The following is a 15,699-nucleotide window of genomic DNA, read 5'->3' as shown; positions in this document are numbered from 1 at the left end:
TTTGGGGGCCCATCCCAAGGCTTGGGGGGGGGGGTCGGACTCACGATTTTTGATCTCCCCAAACTGTAATACTGCACTGCTGGGCAAAGGGGAGGCAGCAAACGGTGAGGGGCAGGCCCCGCATCCATCACGGCTCTGGGGACCGGCGAGAGGCAGCAGGCTGCGGTGAGACCGGCCCGGACCGCGGGACGGAGAAGGGCCGAGGTGGGGACGCCAGGAACCCCGCGCCTCGCAGCTGGGAAGGGGCAGAAGGGCCGGCCGGTGGCGGGCACGGCTCCCCCAGCCCCGGGACTGCCGGGCGGGGAGAGGCAGAAGCGGCGCAGCAAGGAGACCCGGAGCCCGACCCGGACCCGGACCCGGAGCCCGCCCGCGAACCGGGGACGCGGGGGAGGGCCCCGCTCCCTGCAGCCTCCGGCGGGGGCGCGGCTCGGGGGGGGCAGTGCAATTGGGGGGGGGGGCGGTTTGCAGGCCGCCGGAGACCCGAACAAGGCAGCGGAGGACGTGGCCAGCCCGGCCCCACCCGGCCCCGGGCGCGGTGCGGACCCGCCCCGGGCAGACCCGGCACAACCCATCCGGGGTCAGCGCCCGGCGGCAGGAAGCGCAGCGCGGCGGCGGCGGCTCCGGTGCGACTCCGGTGCGACGCGACCCACGGTCCTCGCCAGCCCCCGGCCCTGGCTGCGGGCGGGACATTCCCGCGCCCCCCCCCGGGACCCTCCCCGTGCAGAGACCCCGGCCCCCCCGCGCCCCGCCTGGGACCCCGAGCCCCGCCCCGGCTGTGCCCCACGTGGAGCGAAGGTGAGACCTGCCCCCCCCGGGGCAGCCCGTGCGGGGCGGGGGGGCCCGGCTGCTCTCCCCGGGGGGGCCGGCTCCCTGCCTGGGCCGGGGGGGTGCCCAGGGATGTGGAGGGGGCAGGAATTGGGGGACAGGGATTCACGGGGGGGGGACAGGTACCAGGGGGGACTGGTACACAGGTACCAGGGGGAGAATTCTGGGGCTCAGGGGAGCAGAGCTGGACTAGAGGGAAACTCGGGGGGGGGATAAAGGGAAGGAAATGGGGGTGTGGGGGGAGGGGCTGTGGGGAGGCTGGAGGGAGAATACGGAGCAAGCGGAGACTGGCTGGGGAGGGCAGGGACAGAGGGCAGGAGGCGGATGGGGATGGGGAGGGATACAATGGCAGCTCCCCCAGCCCATGGGGTAGGGAACAATCTCAGTATTTGCGGGTCTGACTCCTGAATCTTAAATGTTGGAGGTTGACGGGACTGAACTGGGCCCTGCTCTGATTTCTGTGCAGGATTCTGTGTGAAACCAGAGTCACTGCTAGCAACAGCAGGCAAGGAACCCAGCTGGGATTTATTTAGGTTTGGTTCAGGTTTGGGTCCAGTTCCATTCAAAGTGTGTTCCCTTTCATTTGTGGTTCAAGCCACCCAAAGAAACAAAAATAGAAGTTCAGTGACAGGTTTAAATTCTATCCCAATCTCAGTGGAGGTAAACCCCAAAAAACAGCTGGAACTTAAAATGCCAACAGTCTTGATTTTTGATTCTTTATTTTGTGACTTTAACTTTACATGAGTTTTCCGAGTGTTTTTCTGTTGTCAAATGTACATGATTATTTTTTCCTAACCAAACTCTTTGAACAACCTCAGATAACCTGTTTAAACAGTTGCTTTGCCATATCGGACCTCTGCAGTGAAAGGACACATCTGAGGCCTGGAAATGTTCTTTCAGCACTCACTTGTCTTGCTGGACCTGCCAGTACAATTTGTGCCGGCCTGGAAATGTTCTTTCAGCACTCACTTGTCTTGCTGGACCTGCCAGTACAATTTGTGCCGGTTGGTACAGCTTGGGCATGCTGACATTTTTCTGATGCTCCCAGCAGTTGGGCAGGTTTTCTTCTTATTTGCAGATGAGCCACATCTCAATGAATCAGAAATTGGCCCAACCCTTTCCTGGGCTTTCCTTTGTCCAGATATCGCTTTCTTTCTGGAGATTTCACAAGCGTTCAGAATTTCCATTTCATCTTTCAATTTCGGACCCGTCTGACATTGATTCTGTGTAATGAAATTTTGCCTTGACTTTGTCCTCTGCTGACAGTGGGGGTTGACATCTCGGATCAAGATATGTGTGTGACATTCTTTACTTTGGGGGAACACCTTCTGACTCCCATATGTCCTCCTCTGGATATAATTGTGATAATGCCTATAAAGCATGCCAGGTGGGGTATCAGGGAAAAGGTTATGGTTGGCTGAAAGTCACTGTTCCATCTGAATACGAATATCTTTAGTGCATATGAAGTTATGAGATTGTCACTAAAATATGCTGTGGGTTTGGGAGGTGCCCAGATACTGGCTTACAGAGATAATGACAAAGGGAGGTAACCAACCCTTGGAAGGGTGCTGTTAAATAGAAATCACCAGCCATTGTCCAGCAACAGAGTTACAATGCAGTGACTCACCCTCATGAGGCTACAGTAGGGAGAATTGCTCAACCTTGCTTAGAAACTCAGCAATACTGGTTTGTACTGTATAGACGTGCCTGGACTTGTATTCTCCAAGCACATGGACCAAGGGTATAAAAACCAAACACGGGGCCATGCTTGGCCTTCCTCCTTCACCCACCTATGCTGCAAGCAACAAGTTACACTCTGAAGACTCCAACTGAGGGGACTGGCCCAGATTTCAAGGTGAAATCTGTATATTGCGGGGGAGGGATAGCTCAGTGGTTTGAGCATTGGCCTGCTAAACCCAGGGTTGTGAGTTCAATCCTTGAGGGGGCCATTTAGGGATCTGGGGCAAAAATTGGGGATTGGTCCTGCTTCAAGCAGGGGGTTGGACTAGATGATCTCCTGAGGTCCCTTCCAACCCTGATATTCTATGATTCTATTAAGGACTGCAATATCCAGTGGGGGCGAGAAAAACAGCCTAGTCAAGTTGTTGCCTAGTTTAATAGGGGGGAAAGTAACTTAAATTTCTTACGGGTACTGTTGTATCGCAACCCCCCCCCTTGGGGAGAGGGGCTCAGGGCAGAGGATTGGGGGCTCAGGATTGGAGGGTGTGGGTTGTGCAGAATTCAGGGCAGGAGGTTGGGGGACGTGGCGGGGGGCTCAGGCAAGCTCAGGGTAGGGGGTTGGGGTGATTGTGGGGAGCTTGGGTCTGGGAGTGCGGCCACCACGCTGCCCGGCCACTGGACCCCCCAGGATGTTGGGGACCGCGCTGCCTGGCCACCCAAGTCCTGTGGCTGGAGCCTGGGGGTGCTGTGGCCGCATCACCCAGGGCCTGGGGCTGCTGGCTCGGGCCCGCTGGGGCTGGGGCCTCACCCCCCCCCCGCCACTAGCCGTCATGCAGTGGGGCTGGGAGTCACGGGGGGGGGGGGGGTGTTGGGATCCTTTGGGGGAGGGTAGAAGGGAAAGGGGGCAGAAGGGGAGGGGTGGGCTGCCCATGCCCAGCACCAGCACTGAAACCTTACTGGTCGGTCGGCAGCATCCAGAGCCCCAGCCGCTCTCTTACCGGGGCGCCGCTCCGGGGTGCACCAGCCTACTTTCACCTTTGCTAATTGGGGTGAGAGTTTAAAAAGCCAGAGTTAGTTACCAATCACATAATATCACCTAAAATCTGTCTTTTATAGTCAGTACATTTGTTTTACTGTTTATCTTCACCAGTGAGTTTGTGCTGGATTTGTGCTGGAAGTGTCCCACCTGTTGATCACTTTAGATAAGCTATTACCAGCAGGACAGTGGGGTGGGAGGAGGTATTGTTTCATGATTTCTGTGTGTATATAAAGTCTGCTGCAGTTTCCACGGTAAACATCTGATGAAGTGAGCTGTAGCTCACGAAAGCTCATGCTCAAATAAATTGGTTAGTCTCTAAGGTGCCACAAGTACTCCTTTTCTTTTTGCGAATACAGACTAACACGGCTGTTCCTCTGAAACCTGTATGAAGTGTGTGGCACATTGCTCAGGTTTTGCAACGGCTGGTGTAGATCCGCTTTCCATTGCTGAAGTGGTGAACCAGTTAATAAATGTGCATTGCTCATCTTGAGCAATCAAAGGCGGCATATTCCTGAGGTACAGTGCTGGGAGCTGGGGGGATTTGGCTGTGGCCTTTCTCTGTGTGATTCAGGAGTGGCCCTGGGAGCTTTCATGCAATCCAGCTGGGCGTTGGGTCTCCCCATGTGGTTGTGCTGAGTGATCACAGCGCCGGGAGGGGTTGCTGCTGGTCACTAGCAGGGCATTGTGAGAGACAGCCCAGGCTGGAGAGACTCTGGGGGCACAGCGGTCCCACAGTCCCAGGCTGCACCCTGGGGATCCCATCACAATATGTATGAGAGAAACATATTTTTCTGGGGTAGGGCTGGGGGATTGGAGGTGGGTATCATAGAATATCAGGGTTGGAAGGAACCTCAGGAGGTTATCTAGGCCCACCCCCTGCTCAAAGCAGGACCAGTCCCCAACTAAATTTATTGGAGAATTGCTAATATAGTTCCTATTTTTAAGAAAGGGAAAAAAAGTGATCCGGGTAACTATAGGCCTGTTAGTTTGACATCTGTAGTGTGCCAGGTCTTGGAAAAAGTTTTGAAGGAGAAAGTAGTTAAGGACATTGAAGTAAATGGGACAAAATACAACATGGTTTTACAAAAGGTAGATCGTGCCAAACCAACCTATCTTCTTTGAGAAAGTAACAGATTTTTTAGACAAAGGAAACGCTGTGGATCTAATTTACCTAGATTTCAGTAAGGCGTTTGATACCGTGCCACATGGGGAATTACTAGTTAAATTGGAAAAGATGGGGATCAATATGAAAATTGAAAGGTGGATAAGGAATTGGTTAAAGGGGAGACTACAACGGGTCCTACTGAAAGGTGAACTGTCAGGCTGGAGGGAGGTTACCAGTGGAGTTCCTCAAGGATCGGTTTTGGGACCAATCTTATTTAATCTTTCTATTACTGACCTCGGCACAAAAAGTGGGAGTTTGCTCATAAAGTTTGCGGATGATACAAAGCTGGGAGGTATTGCCAATTTAGAGAAGGACTGGGATATCATACAGGAGGATCTGGATGACCTTGTAAACTGGAGTAATAGTAATAGGATGAAATTGAATAGTGAGAAGTGTAAGGTCATTCATTTAGGGATTAATAACAAGAATTTTAGTTATAAGCTGGGGACGCATCAATTAGAAATAACGGAGGAGGAGAAGGACCTTGGAGTATTGACAGGTTTCAGAGTAACAGCCGTGTTAGTCTGTATTCGCAAAAAGAAAAGGAGTACTTGTGGCACCTTAGAGACTAACCAATTTATTAGAGCATAAGCTTTCGTGAGCTACAGCTCACTTCCTCAGATGCATATCGTGGAAACTGCAGCAGGCTTTATATATACACAGAGAATATGAAACAATACCTCCTCCCACCCCACTGTCCTGCTGGTAATAGCTTATCTAAAGTGATCATCAGGTGGGCCATTTCCAGCACAAATCCAGGTTTTCTCACCCTCCACCCCCCCCCACAAATTCACTCTCCTGCTGGTGATAGCCCAGTGAGAAAGATAGCTGGTGAGAAAACCTGGATTTGTGCTGGAAATGGCCCACCTGATGATCACTTTAGATAAGCTATTACCAGCAGGACAGTGGGGTGGGAATAGGTATTGTTTCATATTCTCTGTGTATATATAAAGCCTGCTGCAGTTTCCACGATATGCATCTGAGGAAGTGAGCTGTAGCTCACGAAAGCTTATGCTCTAATAAATTGGTTAGTCTCTAAGGTGCCACAAGTACTCCTTTTCTTGGAGTATTGGTTGACCACAGGATGACTATGAGCCGCCAATGTGATATGGCTGTGAAAAAAGCTAATGCAGTCTTGGGATGCATCAGGAGAGGTATTTCCAGTAGGGATAAAGAGGTTTTAGTACCGTTATACAAGGCACGGGTGAGACCTCACCTGGAATACTGTGTGCCGTTCTGGTCTCCCATGTTTAAGAAGGATGAATTCAAACTGGAACAGGTACAGAGAAGGGCTACTCGGATGATCCAACGAATGGAAAACTTGTCTTATGAAAGGAGACTCAAGGAGCTTGGCTTGTTTAGCCTAACCGAAAGAAGATTGAGGGGAGATATGATTGCTCTCTATAAATATATCAGAGGGATAAATACCGGAGGGGGAGAGGAATTATTTAAGCTCAGTACCAATGTGGACACAAGAACAAATGGATATAAACTGACCACCAGGAAGTTTAGACTTGAAATTAGATGAAGATTTCTAACCATCAGAGGAGTGAAGTTTTGTAATAGCCTTCCAAGGGAAGCAGTGGGGGCAAAGGATCTATCTGGCTTTAAGATTAAACTCGATAAGTTTATGGAGGAGATGTTATGATGGGATAACATGATTTTGGTAATTAAATATTCATGGTAAATAGGCCTAATGGCCTGTGATGGGATGTAAGATGGGGTGGGATCTGAGTTACTCAGGAAAGAATTTTCTGTAGTATCTGGCTGATGAATCTTGCCCATATGCTCAGGGTTTAGCTGATCGCCATATTTGGGGTCGGGAAGGAATTTTCCTCCAGGGCAGATTGAAAGAGGCCCTGGAGGTTTTTCGCCTTCCTCTGCAGCATGGGGCATGGGTCACTTGCTGGAGGATTCTCTGCTCCTTGAAGTCTTTAAACCACGATTTGAGGACTTCAATAGCTCAGACATAAGCGAGAGGTTTTTCGCAGGAGTGGGTGGGTGAGATTCTGTAGCCTGCGTTGTGCAGGAGGTCGGACTAGATGATCATAATGGTCCCTTCTGACCTTAATATCTATGAATCTATAAATCATCCCAGCCAGGACTGTGTCAAGCCTGACCTTAAAAACCTCAAAGGAAGGAGATTCCACCACCTCCCTAGGTAACGCATTCCAGTGCTTTACCACCGTCCTAATGAAAAAGTTTTTCCTAATATCCAACCTAAACCTCTCCCACTGCAACTTGAGACCATTACTCCTTGTTCAGTCATCTGCTACCAATGAGAACAGCCTAGAGCCATCCTCTTTGGAACCCCCTTTCAGGTAGTTGAAAGCAGCTATCAAATCCCCCCTCATTCTTCTTTTCTGCAGACTGAATAATCCCCGTTCCCTCAGCCTCTCCTCATAAGTCATGTGTTCCAGTCCCCTAATAATTTTTGTTGCCCTCCGCTGGACGCTTTCCAATTTTTCCACATCCTTCTTGTCATGGGGGGCCCAAAACTGGACACAGTACTCCAGATGAGGCCTCACCAATGTCGAATAGAGGGGAATGATCACATCCCTCGATCTGCTAGCAATGCCCCTTCTTATACAGCCCAAAATGCCATTGGCCTTCTTGGCAACAAGGGCACACCGTTGACTCATATCCAGCTTCTCGTCCACTGTCACCCCTAGGTCCTTTTCTGCAGAACTGCTGCCAAGCCATTCGGTCCCTAGTCTGTAGCGGTGCCTGGGATTCTTGTGTCCCAGTTCAGTGTCATCTGCAAACTTGCTGAGGGTGCAGTCCACGCCATCCTCCAGATCATGAATCATTATCATTAGTAAGTATTAATCAGTCTCCTGAGGGGCGGAGAGCAGGCCCTGCAGGTGGCTTCAGTGGGGAGGGGAGTTTGGAGCATGAGCCCTGCCTCAGCTGGGGCAACTGGAGGGAGGAGCTGCCCCAGAGGTGGGGATGGTGGGAGGAGGCCTGTCTAAGGGGAGAAGGTTGGGGAGCCGTTACCTTTGCCCTTGGGCTTGAAGAGTTGTTACGAACGTCACAGCCCAGGGAACATCCAACCCCTTTTCTCCCCAGGGGTATCTCAGAGATGCGTCATCTACTTCTGGGCCCCCTTCTGCCTCCCATGGTGTGCAGACAGCTCCCAAGCCTGCACTTGTGGGCTGGCCCCCTTCTCATTCTCTTTTCACTATATGTAGTTTTTTGGGTTTTTTTAATAATGAGCTTAAAAAAATGCTGAATCTTTATTTTAACTTTTAACAGCCCCTCCAGCCCCCCCCCTTTTCTTTTTTTTGTTCAGTTCCATTCGGGTTCAGTCGGTAACACAGATTTATGGTTGCGATTCAGTTCCGGTTCATGTGTGAAATACCAGTTTGACGATTCCAGTGTGAGTCCAGATGGGCGAATGAAATCAGCATTGACCTGACTGTCCCTGGGGGCTGCAGGGGCAGCAGAGGGGGGGCTCGGTCATTAGCTGCCCCCAGCAGAGGCTCTGGTCATTGCTCAGGCCAAGGAGGCCGGTGTCAGCCTCTCTCTGAGCCTGGGATACTGGAGCCTGAGAGCTCGCTGGGCCTCCTGGGGCAGATGCTGCTGCTGCCTCCGTTGTGATCTGGGAGGCCGGGCTGAGCAGTCGCTGCTCCCCCAGTGGGGTCTGTGCTGGGACAGACCATCATTAAAGCACCCCCTGTGCCCAGCCGAGGGGGGACGTCCTCCTGGGGCTGGAACCAACCCCGGGCTCTGCTGGTATCAACTCCTGAGCCAGAGACTGCAGGTGATAAGACACCTGGGGGAAGTGCTGGGGGCCCGCAGGAAAGTGACTCTGCATAAATGGCCCCTCTTCACACTATGTCTGTTCCCGGGTGACTGTGAGTCCCAGAGCTGCGGCCCCCGACGCTCCCAGACTCACCCCCTTGTTACCAGTGGCAGTAGCTTTTGGAGAGGAAACACCCCCAGGACAGCGACCAGTTCTTCCGCGCAGTTGGGAAAGTGGAGAGACTGGAAGGGGCAGCAGGAGCAATGGGGGGAGGGAGGTTCCCGGCTCCCAGCCCTGCCCAGCCCCATTCCCTGCAACCCCCCGCCCCGGGGCAGTGACTGTCCTGGGGAGAAGGGGAGGGGCAGGGAGAGAAAAAGCTAGTTCGTGCCTCCGCCTGGTCCCCGCGCTACTGGGGGAATGTGCTGCCCTGGGGACAGTGTCAGGGGTGATACCCCAAAGTGGCTCCTTTGATTCTGCTCTTTTCTAGTATTTGGCTCAGAAGCTCTGTTCCGTGGAGGGTGTAAATGTGTCTCCTGGATTTAGTCCCAGTGGTAGGGGTCAGGTCTGTGTTGTAATGACGTCACTGAGGCTTCTCCCAGCATGGCAGAGTCTAGAGTGTCTGCAGGGAAAGAGCCTGGGGGGAATCGGGGTGTGAAATGGACTAACACTAATTCAGAAATCTCCCGAATTTCCCTTCTCGCCCTGACAGGCTGCAGAATAACGACCCCGTTTTGCTCCAGACCGTCCCATCTTTCTCGGGGCCGGGACAGGGAAATGGCTGTGGTGGATCCAGCTCAGGTAGGGATTTTGGGGGAGCTGCTGGGGAGGGTTGTTGTAGAGGGGGAGGGTCAGGAAACGCTCAGGGTGAGGTGGAGGAAAAAGGGTCTGGTAAACCTGCTGGGTCTTGCTCAGTCTAGGGCCTGATTTATTAACAGGCCCATGGTGGGTGGTGGGGGTGAACATTCCCCCATTTCTAAAACAAGAAACAAGCCCCTGGACAAGGCTGGGAAAACAGAGCAAAGTTCTGGAGCCTCAATCCCCTAGGCAGAGACTGCAGAGAAATACAAAGGGAGGGTGCTGGGATTCCTGTCCCTGTTCCCTGCATGGAGCTCTGCTTCCCACATTCAGCCTGTGGCTAGTAGGTAGGTGGTAAATGAGAAGACCCCGCACTCCTCCATCTCCCCTTCTCTTTGTTCCCTGCAGCCCCCTGGCCACTGGTAGGTGTCAGCCCTTCAAACCCCACAGCTGGGTTTTCTCCATGGCTACAACTCAAATCTGTCTTAGGGCTTGTCTGTACTGGCCCTTTACAACACTGAAACTTCCTCACTCAGAGGTGTGAACCCCCCCCCGCGAGCAATACAAGTTTCAGCGCTCTGAAAAGCCTAAGGGTTTGTCTACGCTTACATTTTGTAGCGCTCTACCTTGCTGGCTCAGGGGTGTGAAAAATCACCACCCCAAGCGCTCAGACTTGCTGCGCTCTAAAGCGCTGGTGTGGGCAGGCTTCAAGCGCTCGGAGCCATTCCCAGCGCTCCTGCATGACCACACTCGCACTTCGATCTTCGCCTTTTGGAGCAGGTGATCCGCAGACAATGGCTCTCCTCAGGGCAGTTTCCAAAAGCTGGGTGTTCGCAAAACCGGACCTGGGTCATTTGCATTAACTTCTCCCCAGGAAATCCACTTTACACTCACTGTCCCAAAAGCCCATATTTGGTTGGCACGTTTTCAACATCGTCTTTTGAACTTCCAAGTCTTGTACCGGTCGCATCTCCCTGCTAGCGAGGGTACATGCCGTCCTAGCCAACAACAACACATACACTGAATACAGTAAAGTTTTTCAAGGATATTGCAGGAAATTGCCACATCAATCACACTGGGAAATCCAGGGTCAGTTCCCCTCTCTGCCCCATAAGAAGGAATTTGAACAGACATTTCCCACCTCTCTAGAGAGTGCCCTAACCACTGGGTTATGGGATATTCTGATGTGAGTCTAACCAGTCTTTCATGTTGAAGCTGTTCCACTTTGTATAAATATTTGAATATAAGGAACGTGCCAAGAAGAGAGCACGAATGACTTGATAGTCCAGTGGTTAGGGAGAGTGCAAATAGTTCTTGGGGGTGATGATACAATAAAAAATAACAATAACAGACAGACACACCCAGGCCACACCCAGTGCAATCCAGCTCGCTAGGACTCAGGAGGCACCGGGCGGAGCAAGCCCGGTCCCAGCCCGGCAGCAGGCGTGAATTGCAGTCTCTGCACGGACTCTGGTGTGGTGCAACCCACGTTCCTTGCCAGCCCCCAAGGCCTCGCTTGCTGCCGCTCGGGCCCCCCGAGTCCTGGCTGTGGGCAGTGGAGGGACATTCCCGCTGCTCCCTCCCGAGACTCTCCCCGTGCAGAGATCCCAGCCCGGCCCCCCGTGACTGGGACCCTGAGCCCCGCCCCCTGGCTGTGCCCCATGTGGAGAGAAGGGGAGACCTCCCCCGGTGCAGCCTGTGCTGGGAGCGGGGGCCCCAGACTGCTCCCAGTGGGGCTGGCTGTGAATCTCTGCCTCGGGCAGAGGGAAGCTGCTGCAGGCCCCAGGGTTTGGAGGGAGTGGGAGTGGGGCAGCGATATGTAGGGAGTCAGAGGGGGGGTTGGAGTCAGAAGGGGGCTGTAGAGGGGCAGGGGGCTCTGAGCCAGGGGTGGGAGGGAATGGGGATGTGTGTGTGTGGGGAAACAGCGATGTGAAAGGGGGCAAGAGGGGGGCAAGGGGCAGGATGGAGGGGAACCATGGGAATGTGGGGCTGCTGAAGGGAGGCTGGGGGAACACACAGGTATTGGGGCAGGGGGAGAATTCTGAAGCTCAGGGGAGCAGAGCTGGACTAGAGGGAAACTCTGAGAGGGGGGATTAAGGAAAGGGGGGCTGTGGGGAGGCTGGAGGGAGAATATGGAGCAAGCGGAGACTGGCTGGAAAGGGCAGGGCCAGAGGGCAGGAGAGGGATGGGGAGAGATACAATGGCAGCTCCCCTAGCCCATGAGGTAGGGAACAATCTCATTATTTTGAGGGTCTGACTCCTGAATGTTAAATGTTGGAGGTTGATGGGACTGAACAGGGTCCTGCTCTGATTTCTGTGCAGGATTCTGTGTGAAACCAGAGTCACTGCTAGCAACAGCAGGCAAGGAGCCCAGTTGGGATTTAGGTTTGGTTCAGGTTTGGGTTCAGTTCCATTCAATATGTTCAGTTTCATTTCTGGTTCTAGCCACTCGAAACAAAAGTAAAAGTTCAGTTACTGGTTCAAATCTTGTTTCAATCTTGGTGGAGGTAAATTCAAAAAAGAGGACTGCAACTTAAAATGGAAACTGTTTTGGTTTTTGACTGTTTATTTTTTAACTTTACATGAATTGTCCTGTTGTTTTTGTGTTGTCAAATAACCACGATTATTTTTGAAGAACAATTTGTTTGAGCAACCTAATATAACATCTTTAAAGGTTTGCTTTGTCATGTTGGGCCTCTGCAGTGAAAGGACACATCTGAGGCCTGGAAATGTTCTTTCAACACACACTTGTGTTGCTGGAACTGCCAGTACAAGCTTTGCTAGTTGATACAGCTTAGGCATGCTGACGTTTTTCTGATGCTCCCAGTAGTTTGGCAGGTTTTCTTATTGAGATGTGGCTCAGATGCAAATGAATAGCAGATGGTAGCAGATGACAGAACGAGGAGTAATGGTCTCAAGTTGCAGTGGGGGAGGTTTAGATTGGATATTAGGAAAAACTTTTTCACTAAGAGGGTGGTGAAACACTGGAATGAGTTACCTAGGGAGGTGGTAGAATCTCCTTCCTTAGAGGTTTTTAAGGTCAGGCTTGACAAAGCCCTGGCTGGGATGATTTAACTGGGAATTGGTCCTGCTTTGAGCAGGGGGTTGGACTAGATGACCTTCTGGGGTCCCTTCCAACCCTGATATTCTATGATTCTATGAATCAGAAATTGGCCCAATCCTTTCCTGGGCTTTCCTTTGTCCAGATATCACTTTCTTTTTGGAGATTTGACAAGAGTTCAGAATTTCCCTTTCATTTTTCAATTTCAGACCTGTCTGACATTGATTCTATGACATCATTATTTCTGACTTCTGATTCAAGCATTTCCATCTTCATCCATGTTTTGGTGAAATTAAATTTTGCCTTGAGTTTGTCCTCTTCGGACAGTGGGAATGGCTCTCTAGGATCAGGGTATTTATATATGAGAGAAAAATGTCAGTTCCAACAGATTTCTTTCTAATTGTTTTCATTGACTGTAGTAAGAATTCAGGAAATGGAGAAGAGATTTTTGATATTTCCACTTGGCATTTTAACCATGCACCAGAAAGTTACCCATGGTCAGTCATTCATATGGAAAAAATTCTTTGTTGTCACTCTCAGGCGTCAGTGCAATTGTGACATGTTTGTGACAGGCTGGGTCAAAAAAAACCCCTTTGGGACTGCCACCTGATGTGATGAGACTACCTCTAAGCCCATTTTCCCTGGCAGCCTGGGACTGCACTACCCTGCCTTGTGCCAGACACGCCAGCCTGCTCCAGCACAGACCCAGGTCTAAACCACGTCCCCCACAAGCTGCAGACTTAACTGAAAAGAGCTTAAGAAGTGCTCCTGTTTCTAGCACCCAGACACCCAGTTCCCAATGGGATCCAAACAGCAAATAAATCCATTTTACTCTGTATAAAGCTTATACAGGGTAAACTCATAAATTGTTCGCCCTCTATAACACTGATAGAGAGAGAGGCACAGCTGTTTGCTCCCCCAGGAATTAATTACTTGCTCTGGGTCAATTAATAAGCAAAAAGTGATTTTATTAAATATAAAAAATAGGATTTAAGTGGCTCCAAGTATTAACAGACAGAACGAAGTAAATTACCAAGCAAAATAAAACAAAAACACGCAAGTCCAAGCCTAATACAGTAGGAAACTCAATGCAGGTAAATCTCACCCTCAGAGATGTTCCAGTAAGTTTCTTTAGCAGACTAGACTCCTTCCTAGTCTGGGTCCAGCAATCACTCTCACCCCTGTAGTTACTGTCCTTTGTTCCAGTTTCTTTCAGGTATTCTTTGGGGGTGGAGAGGCTATCTTTTGAGCCAGCTGAAGACAAAATGGAGGGGTTTCCAGGTCCTTTTATATTCTCTCTCTTGTGCAACATCACAGTCACAAGACGGGGTCTCTAGCCACCTGGGCAAGTCACGTGTCTCTGAATGATTAGGCTTTTGGCAGGCCAATGCCATTGTTTACGTGTTAGTATGAACCTTCCCAGGAAAGCTCAGATTTGGATTGGCGTCTCCCAAAGTCCATTGTTAGTTAAGTGCTCCCAATTACTTGAATAACCCCTTCACACTACGTTGACCAAATCTGCCTGATGTGCTTCCTACAGCAAACATTTTAAATACAAGCACAGAGTCAATGCTCGTAACTTCAGATATACAAATGATCCATGCATACGAATAGGAGGAATACATTCAGTAGATCAGAACCTTTGCAAATATAGGTTACATGGCGTATCTAGCATAAAACATATTCCAGTTATGTCACATGTACACTCATAAGCATATTTCCATAAAGTATTATGGGGTGCAACGTCCCAGTGTTCCTTCGCCTTCCATTCCGACCCTGTCAGGTGAAGCTCATGGCCTGAGGTGGTCAGGTCTTGGCAGAACTCCCGGAGCTCCAAGAGTTGCTCAGACCCCGGCCCGGGACTCTCTGCTGCAGCAGGGTTGGGTCAGCGGCATCAGCAGGAACACACGGTGCTGCAGGTAGACTGGCCTGCCCCCCAGGCAGAAAGTGGCTCTGGATGTGAGCCTGCTATAGCCAGGATGGGTGAAAAGAGAGAACAGCTCCGGGGAGAGGGAGGGGGGGCATGAAGGTGGGTATCAGACAGTGCCCCAAGCAGGGGCTGGGAGTTGGCCCTGCAGGCAGTTTCAGTGGGAGTTTGCAGCACGAACCCTGCCTCAAGTGGGGCAACTGGAGGGAGGAGCTGCCCCAGGGGCTGGTGATGGTGGGAGGAGGCCTGTTGAAGTGGGGAAGTTTGGGGAGCTGTTACCTCTACCCTTGCTCTTGACGAGTTATTGTGAACTTCACGGCCCAGGGAGCATCCAACCCCTTCTCTCCCCGGGGGGCATCTCAGAGATGGGTCATCTACCTTTGGGCCCCCCCTTCTGACTCCCATAGTGTGCAGGCAGCTCCCAAGTTTCCCCTCTCCCTCCCTGGTCTTGTGGGCTGGCCCCCTTCTCTTCTCACTGTCCTAGGGCAGGCCGTTCTGGGGTCATCACCAGCCCACTGGCTAGTCTGTTGTCCTCTCTTAAATGAAAATAAGATCGCTGTACATGGTTTTTTTAAAAATTTATTTATTTTAAAGATTGAGCTTAAAAAAGGCTGGTGTCAGAGTAGCAGCCATGTTAGTCTGTGTCCGCAAAAAGAAAAGGAGGACTTGTGGCACCTAAGAGACTAACAAATTTATTTGAGCATAAGCTTTCATGAGCTACAGCTCACTTCATCGGATGCATGCAGTGGAAAATACAGTGGGGAGATTTATATACACAGAGAACATGAAACAATGGGTGTTATCATATATACTGTAATGAGAGTGATCAAGTAAGGTGAGCTATTACTAGCAGGAGAGAAAAAAAACCTTTTGTAGCGATAATCAAGATGGGCCATTTCCAGCAGTTGACAAGAACATCTGAGGAACAGTGGGGGGTGGGCGGGGAGGATAAACATGGGGAAATAGTTTTACTTTGTGTAATGACCCATCCACTCCCAGTTTCTATTCAAGCCTAAGTTAATTGTATCCAGTTTGCAAATTAATTCCAATTCAGCAGTCTCTCGTTGGAGTCTGTTTCTGAAGATTTTTTGTTGAAGAATTGTCACCTTTAGGTCTCTAATCGAGTGACCAGAGAGATTGAAGTGTTCTCCGACTGGTTTTTGAATGTTGTTATTCTTGACATCTGATTTGTGTCCATTTATTCTTTTGCGTAGAGACTGTCCAGTTTGGCCAATGTACATGGCAGAGGGGCATTGCTGGCACATGATGGCATATATCACATTGGTGGATGTGCAGGTGAACGAGCCTCTGATAGTGTGGCTGATGTGGTTAGGCCCTATGATGGTGTCTCCTGAATAGAGCCAGAAGAGTACCCAGAAGTCACCGACTACAGGACAGGCCCAACAAAGAAAATAACAGAACGCCACTAGCCGTTACGTTCAGCCCCCAACTAAAACCTCTC

At 51.0% G+C, this 15,699-nt stretch overlaps 1 protein-coding gene across 1 annotated transcript in view; it reads left to right on the top strand.

Annotated features, from left to right (window-relative positions):
* The first annotated feature begins 498 nt into the window (after positions 1–498).
* Positions 499–15,699, top strand: part of LOC140895278 (uncharacterized) — a 58,209-nt gene continuing 43,008 nt past the window's right edge. Inside the window, exons 1-2 of the mRNA XM_073304723.1 lie at positions 499–795; positions 9,164–9,252. Coding sequence (XP_073160824.1) covers positions 9,229–9,252 — 24 coding nt within the window. The 5' untranslated portion in view covers positions 499–795; positions 9,164–9,228. The remainder of the gene's footprint in view (positions 796–9,163; positions 9,253–15,699) is intronic.

Source organism: Lepidochelys kempii, chromosome 11 (genome assembly GCF_965140265.1).
Source record: "Lepidochelys kempii isolate rLepKem1 chromosome 11, rLepKem1.hap2, whole genome shotgun sequence".
In the NCBI taxonomy this organism is placed as follows: domain Eukaryota; kingdom Metazoa; phylum Chordata; order Testudines; family Cheloniidae; genus Lepidochelys; species Lepidochelys kempii.
The sequence above is the reverse complement of the archived record's forward strand: the minus strand, read 5'-3'. Positions and strand labels throughout refer to the sequence as shown.